This window comes from Pongo abelii, chromosome 16 (assembly GCF_028885655.2).
Source record: "Pongo abelii isolate AG06213 chromosome 16, NHGRI_mPonAbe1-v2.0_pri, whole genome shotgun sequence".
Lineage (NCBI taxonomy): Eukaryota > Metazoa > Chordata > Mammalia > Primates > Hominidae > Pongo > Pongo abelii.
Genome location: NC_072001.2, coordinates 87,239,761 through 87,247,531, shown reverse-complemented (window position 1 = coordinate 87,247,531; position 7,771 = coordinate 87,239,761). Strand labels below are relative to the sequence as shown.

At 47.4% G+C, this 7,771-nt stretch overlaps 1 protein-coding gene across 2 annotated transcripts in view; it reads left to right on the top strand.

Annotated features, from left to right (window-relative positions):
* The first annotated feature begins 1,361 nt into the window (after window positions 1-1,361).
* WHAMM (WASP homolog associated with actin, golgi membranes and microtubules) overlaps window positions 1,362-7,771 on the top strand; it is a 27,850-nt gene continuing 21,440 nt past the window's right edge. For both annotated transcript variants that reach the window (XM_063716283.1, XM_054531771.2), the window contains exons 1-2: window positions 1,362-3,466; window positions 6,234-6,407. In XM_063716283.1, the coding sequence (XP_063572353.1) occupies window positions 2,852-3,466; window positions 6,234-6,407 (789 nt within the window). In that variant the 5' untranslated portion in view covers window positions 1,362-2,851. The remainder of the gene's footprint in view (window positions 3,467-6,233; window positions 6,408-7,771) is intronic.

The following is a 7,771-nucleotide window of genomic DNA, read 5'->3' as shown; positions in this document are numbered from 1 at the left end:
TACATTCTTCTAAATTTTTTTCAAAGTTTTCAACTTCTTTGCCTTTGGATTGAATATCCTCCCGTAGCTCGGAGTAATTTGATCGTCTGAAGCCTTCTTCTCTCAGCTCGTCAAAGTCATTCTCCGTCCAGCTTTGTTCCGTTGCTGGTGAGGAACTGCGTTCCTTTGGAGGAGGAGAGGTACTCTGGTTTTTAGAGTTTCCAGTTTTTCTGCTCTGTTTTTTCCCCATCTTTGTGGTTTTATCTACTTTTGGTCTTTGATGATGGTGATGTACAGATGGGTTTTTGGTGTGGATGTCCTTTCTGTTAGTTTTCCTTCTAACAGACAGAACCCTCAGCTGCAGGTCTGTTGGAGTACCTGGCCGGCCGTGTGAGGTGTCAGTCTGCCCCTGCTGGGGGGTGCCTCCCAGTTAGGCTGCTTGGGGGTCAGGGGTCAGGGACCCACTTGAGGAGGCAGTCAGCCCGTTCTCAGATCTCCAGCTGTGTGCTGGGAGAACCACTGCTCTCCTCACAGCTGTCAGACAGGGACATTTAAGTCTGCAGAGGTTACTGCTGTCTTTTTGTTTGTCTGTGCCCTGCCCCCAGAGGTGGAGCCTACAGAGGCAGGCAGGCCTCCTTGAGCTGTGGTGGGCTCCACCCAGTTCAAGCTTCCAGGCTGCTTTGTTTACCTAAGCGAGCCTGGGCAATGGCGGGCGCCCCTCCCCCAGCCTCGCTGCCGACTTGCTGCTTGATCTCAGACTGCTGTGCTAGCAATCAGCGAGACTCCGTGGGCGTAGGACCCTCTGAGCCAGGTGCGGGCTATACTCTCCAGGGGCAGCGTTTCCTAAGCCCGTCGGAAAAGCACAGTATTCGGGTGGGAGTGGCCCGATTTTCCAGGTGCCGTCTGTCACCTCTGGAAGGGGAACTCCCTGACCCCTTGTGCTTCCCGAGTGAGGCAATGCCTCACCCCTGCTTCGGCTGGCGCACGGTGCGCTCACCCGCTGACCTGCGCCCACTGTCTGGCACTCCCTAGTGAGATGAACACGGTACCTCAGATGGAAATGCAGAAATCACCCGTCTTCTGCGTCGCTCGCGCTGGGAGCTGTAGACCGGAGCTGTTCCTATTCGGCCATCTTGGCTCCTCCCCTCTCTTTTTTTTGTATTTTTAATAGAGATGGGGTTTGGCCATTTTGGCCAGGCTGGTCTCGAACCCCTGACTTCAACTGATCCACCCACCTCGGCCTCTAAAAGTGCTGGGATTACAGGTGTGAGCCACTGCACCCAGCCACCGACGACAATTTTATAATTAGAAAGATTGACAGTTTCCTCTTGAAAAACCAAATAGATAAGAAAACTAATAGACATAACACAGTATAAAGCACATAGTAAAAAGATATAATGTGAGGAATATACAAGAAAGATATTTAAAACAGACTGTTAAAAATCATAAGTAAATCATATTAGTTAAAATAGTATATTAAAAATAGGGGAAAATCAATCACTTCAACTAAAAGTTTATCTCTCCAAGAAGACTGAGTGACTGAGTCCCAGGGCCCAATCCCCAACCCTCACACCGACAGCAGGCATAAAAGGGGAGGGACCTTCAGACAAAGGCACCTTTCCACCTTCAAGTTGCATTCCATAGAGGTTCCTAGATTTCTTGAGGTCATTTTCAAGGCAGAGAGATGCCCTAACTAGAGCTTTAGCTTCGCCCTGATTTTTTCGTTTGTTTATTGTTTACCCTTGGGGATAACAGCAAGTACAAAATCTGATTCCAGCTTTTCCCAGCTCAAAACCTTCACAAACACTTTCACTTGTTCCCGAATCAACACCTCACAGGCCTTGCTTTGGCAAAGGGCTCCTGATCCCAGCTTCCTGGCATCCCCCTCCTTTCCTCCTCCCATTCCCATAACCTGTCTCAGTGCACTCCCAGGATGGGAGCTGACATGGACTGTATTTCTCAGTCTACACTGCACACTTCCTAGGCAGAGACTAGGGCCGTCTTGGTGCTTGTTGCACGAACAGATCTAGCTCCACCCTGACACGTAAACTGGATTTCCTGGTATCTCCTCAAACAGGCCTTCAGTAGCCAGGTGGTCATGTCGAGCCCGAGTGTCGGTGTATCCTAAGTTTGCCTGGGCCTCCGTTTCCTTGACTCTAAAGTGAAGAGTTAGAACACAGATTGTATTTTAACACCCTGGTTGGGAGCTGCAGTGCCCTGAATTCCCCCTCTTACTCCACCCCCTCAATACTGACACACAGCCGACACTCGATAAAAGTTTGTTGAATTGACAGAAATAAATTTGTGGCTTCTTGCCCAGTACTTGGCACTTAGAGGCCCTCAATAAATGACTATCGAGTTTATGTTTCATCTCCCCAGCACATTTGTGACATTCTTGAGGGCGGGAACCATGTACTCAATAGGGCCCTGATGATAGAAAAGAAAATCAGCTTGGTCCCTGTTCTCAAGAAGTTCATAGTTTAGTGTGGGAGACTAATACAATAACTGGCCGATTCAACAAATATTTTTCCAACGTCCGTATGTATTGGGTGCAAAAGGTGAGTCAAGAGTTGTATTTCCCAGACTCCTGAACAAGTTGCGAGATGATTGACTCCTGAGGGAGACCTTCTCACCTTTTCATTGGTTGTCGCTGGCCCTCTCGTCTATCACCCAACCAACCCCGAATGCCTCTTGTAAGCCCCACCTCCGGCAGCCAGCCAATCAGAAGTGCCGGGGGCCAGGGCGCTGCTGGGGCACTGACGCGGTTTCGATTCCAGCGAAAAATGCTTTGGCTCGGACTGTCTCGTGACAGGCCGTGCGAGGAGGCCAGGCCCGCGCTCGCCGAGCCCTAGGGCCGCTGCTGCCGACAGCCATGGAGGACGAGCAGCCTGACAGCCTGGAGGGCTGGGTGCCGGTCCGGGAGGGCCTCTTCGCCGAGCCCGAGAGGCACCGGCTGCGCTTCCTGGTGGCTTGGAACGGCGCGGAGGGCAAGTTCGCTGTGACTTGTCACGACCGCACCGCGCAGCAGCGGCGGCGGCGCGAGGGGGCCAGGTTGGGGCCCGAGCCCGAGCCCGAGCCCGAGCCCGAGGCCGCCGTGTACCCGCCCAGCTGGGCCGGCCTGCTCTCGGCCGCGGGGCTCCGCGGCGCGCACCGGCAGTTGGCGGCGCTGTGGCCGCCTCTGGAGCGCTGCTTCCCGCGGCTGCCGCCGGAGCTGGACGTGGGCGGCGGCGGGGCCTGGGGTCTGGGGCTCGGGCTGTGGGCGCTGCTGTGGCCGACTCGCGCGGGTCCCGGCGAGGCGGCGTTGCAGGAGCTGTGCAGGCAGCTGGAACGCTATCTGGGCGCGGCGGCGGACGGCTGCGGCGGCGCCACAGTGCGCGACGCACTCTTCCCGGCTGAGGGCGGCGCGGCCGATTGCGAAAGCCCGCGCGAGTTCCGGGAGCGGGCCCTGCGCGCGCGGTGGGTCGAGGCGGACGCGCGGCTGCGCCAGGTAAGCGAGGCCGGGTCGCCGGCGTTCGTCCGCGCTTCCGTGGCCTAGGACCCTCTGGGAGGCTCCCCACGCTCCGAGAGCCCTGGCTGACGGCTGACGGGGAGGAGCCGGCGGGCGGAGAAGGCCGCGGGCTCCCCAGTGCCCTCACCTGCGCGGGACCGCTGCGGGAAACCGGCGGGAGCTGCGGGAGGGTCTGCAGAGAGGATAAGCGAAGTTAGAGCCTAGTGTACTCGGAGCTGGAAGCTGGGCTAGGCCCCCAACCTTTGCCCTGAAGATGCTGGCAGAGCAGGATGTTGTAACAGGAAATGCCAGGAATATTGCAAGCAAAACTGAAAACAACCCATCCATGTAGGAAAGAATAACACGGACTAAATGTAAGCAATTCCTGTGTATGAGGGGACGTCGCAAATGGGATGAAATGGTTTAGAGGAAGAAATGGCTTTTAGGAGATAGGGTGTTTTAAGTAATATATACTTGGTCAAATGGAAAGCCGGCAGAAGGTGAATTTTATTAATCAGTTTGGAATAACCGCATTAGTGCCCTTTGAAGCTTGAAAGAGGTAGTTTGAGAGAGAGTAATTATTTGAGTGGTAAACTTACTGAACCTAAGGGGAGGGGGAAGTACAAGTTCACAGAAGGGTTTAGGAGAAAATATGCCTTCTAAATCCACACCCACAGTTCACTAAGGAGAGCCAGGCTGGAGTCTCGGCTCACTGCTGTTATTAACCTGAATTATTTTTTTCTGTGCATTCTTCTGAGGAAGGGGAAGTGAAGAGAAGAATTCAGCCTAAGCTAAATATAGAATAAGCTTTCTAAATTAAAATGGTTTTATAAAAGGAGCTCGTTAGTGGGGTCATTTTTGTACTGTGGGTTTTATGTGTAAATATCTACACACCCACTTCTCGTGTTGATTTCACTTTAGAATATGAGGAAACCACAGGGAAGTTTCAGGCCAGTCAGCGTTTGATCTTCAGCTTTATCATTTTCACCTGGATATGAGGAACCCACAGGGGAGTTTCAAAAATGTTATCATTTTGTATCAGACTTGTTTTTTTACACACTCGGTTTCTCACAGAGATAGGTGGTTTCTCCTTAAAATCGAACATGTGTATGATGTATTTTACTGCAGTAAATACTATCAGAAAAGTTACAGTTTTCCTAAATTTAAGTTCACTCTGGGGTACTATACTATAGCATGAATGTAGTTCATACTGTTGAGCTGGCCGTTCACGTTAGTGTAGTTCACATATTTATCTGGAACTTAAAAATGAGGGGTTGGGAGGGGAAGCTTAAATTCAAAACATGTTCAAATATATAATTTTAATATTTAGAAAAGCAATTGATTCTAGAATTAGACCAATTGCTAGTATTGCTAGGATATATAAAATGAAGCTGAATGTTTTAACTCTGGAATTTTTCTGAATAGTTTAAGAAATAAGGCTGAAATGTATCACTTGCCTTAAGTTTACCTTTGCGTGTGTGTTTTAATTTTGTTCAGTGAGGCTGTCACTTAAAAAAAAAACACCCCATAATATTATTACCTGGATAAAAAACTATAGCTGAAAGTAGATCACTTTATCCTTAAGCAGAAGGATGGAAATAGGAGAATTTAAGAATGTATTGGTTGAAAAAAATCTATATTATTTGATTTTATTTCTCTTCTTATGGGAGTAAAATAATTTCCTACCAAGTGAGTCCACCTAGATTATACACTGTTCAGTCTATTTTCTGCCCTGCATTAGAAGCAGTAACCAGCAGAGACTGGAATCACAGTTGAGGCTCTGTAAATGAGTTGACTGCTAAGGGCTTCATGGGAATATTAACCTGGGGCATTGAGAGAATCAACATGCTGAAGTACTTGGAGACAGCTCTGTAATGTTTTATGAGGTCTTTTTTTTTTTATTTTTTTCGAGATGGAGTCTTGCACTGTCGCCCAGGCTGGAGTGCAGTGGCGCCATCTTGGCTCACTGCAACCTCCGCCTCCCGGGTTCATCCTATTCTCCTGCCTCAGCCTCTGGAGTAGCTGGGACTGCAGGCGCCCGCCACCACGCCCGGCTAATCTTTTGTATTTTTAGTACAGACAGGGTTTCACCGTGTTAGCCAGGATGGTCTCGATCTCCTGACCTCGTGATCCACCCGCCTCAGCCTCCCAAAGTGCTGGGATTACAGGCGTGAGCCACCACGCCTGGCCCTTATGAGCTTTTAAAAAGGAATACAGCCTCACAAAACCTTTATAGTCAGACAAGTGAAATGAAAAAATACCCACAACCTCAGACCTTCTTTTGGGTCCCTTTCGCTGCATACTTAGCGCATAGTTGAGATTAAATTTTGCACTCTGCCTCTCCATTTAATATTATAAAAGTCTCCTTTTTTTTTGAAATGGATTTTCGTTCTTATTGCCCAGGCTGGAACCACTGCCTCCCAGGTTCAAGCGATTCTCTGCCTCAGCCTCCCCAGTAGCTGGGATTACAGGTGTGAGCTACCATGCCTGGCCAAAAGTCTCCATATTATTAAACAATCTTCAGAAGCACAGTGCTGAATGACTACAGTAATAATATTCTGCCATGGATATATCATACTTTTCTTAACCATTCTTGTTTTATTGGGCATTTTTGATGGAGGATGATAACATTTTCATATTTAATCAATATTTAAAATTGATGTATTAAAAGTTGAGAACACGAAGGTTTCTTTTGTTTAGTTTTGTTTGTTGGGTATGTATTAAATATACTGTCCTGACTTGAGCTTTATTCACATTTGCTTTCTAGGTTATTCAAGGACATGGAAAAGCCAACACCATGGTAGCATTAATGAACGTTTACCAAGAGGAAGATGAAGCGTATCAGGAATTGGTTACCGTGGCAACCATGTTCTTCCAGTACTTATTGCAGCCATTTAGGGCTATGCGAGAAGTTGCAACTTTATGTAAGCTTGATATTTTGGTATGTTTTTTTTTTAATTTTTACTTTATCAGATTTACTATTTGTCATATATTATTTCTTTATTTACACTTAATGTTCAATCTCTGTTTGTACTTTGTTTGGGTTTACCCTTATGTTTATTTATTTACTTATTTATTGATAGAGATGAGGTTTTGCCATGTTGCTCAGGCTGGTTTCGAACTCCTGAGCTCAAGCAGTCTGCCCACCTTGGCCTCCCAAAGCGCAGCATTACATGTGCGTAGTTCACCCTTATGTGTAAATATTGAGTTTATATTTAAAATTGATAGAAAATGAAGACATTTACGTTGGTCATCTTAATAGCTAAAGATTCCTACAGATTTGAAAGAGTTAAATGTTTTTTCTGGCGATGAATTTTTTTTTTTTTTCAAGACAAGGTCTCCCTTTGTCAGCCAGGCTGGAGTGCAGTGGCATGATCTTGGCTCACTGCAACCTCCTCCAGGTTCAAGCGACTCTTCTATCTCAGCATCCTGAGTAGTAGCTAGGATTACAGGTGTGCACCACCACACCCAGCTAACTTTTTTTGTATTTTTAGTAGAGATGGGGTTTCACCATGTTGGCCAGGCTGGTCTTGAACTCCTGACCTCAAGCAAGCCACCCGTCTCAGCCTCCCAAAGTGCTGGGATTACAAGCGTGAGCCACTGTGCCCAGCCTGATGAATTGTTTTTGATGTGATGTTTATTTGCTTCAGCTTGTTTTCCTCTAAGGACTTATGCAGATTTCTTAAAATAAGATGAAAATTTAAATAGCAGGACCCTAGATTGTAATTCAGTAACTTAAATTTTAGTAAATGCTGTTATCGCTCTTGCTTCATTGAGCCATCAGACAACCCTGTGACACCATTCAGAAAAGGCATTCTTATTCCAGTGTTACAAATGAATCTAGAGTCCAGAGGAGTTAAATAGCTTGCTTTGGGTCTCAACAACGGGAATCAGAAGACACCTAAGAGGTTTCTTGGTTTCTGCCCCCTGCACTGGGCCATCTTTCCACATAAAACCTCATGACCCCTGCCAGATGATTGTATTATAAAAATAGTATCACATTTAGATGAGACTCATGCCACTCTAACCTGTGGATAAAGTTGTTCTGTTCATTATTTTGAAAGTCTATTATTTGGAAAGTCTACTTCTTGCATACATTTTTCCTTTCTTCTTTTTTTTTTTTTTTTTTTTGAGTTAGAGTTTTGCTCTTGTTACCCAGGCTGGAGTGCAATGGCGCAGTCTCAGCTCATCGCAACCTCCGCCTCCTGGATTCAAGCAATTCTCTTGCCGCAGCCTCCCGAGTAGCTGGGATTACAGGCATGTGCCACCACGCCCAGCTAATTTTGTATTTTTTTAGTAGAGACG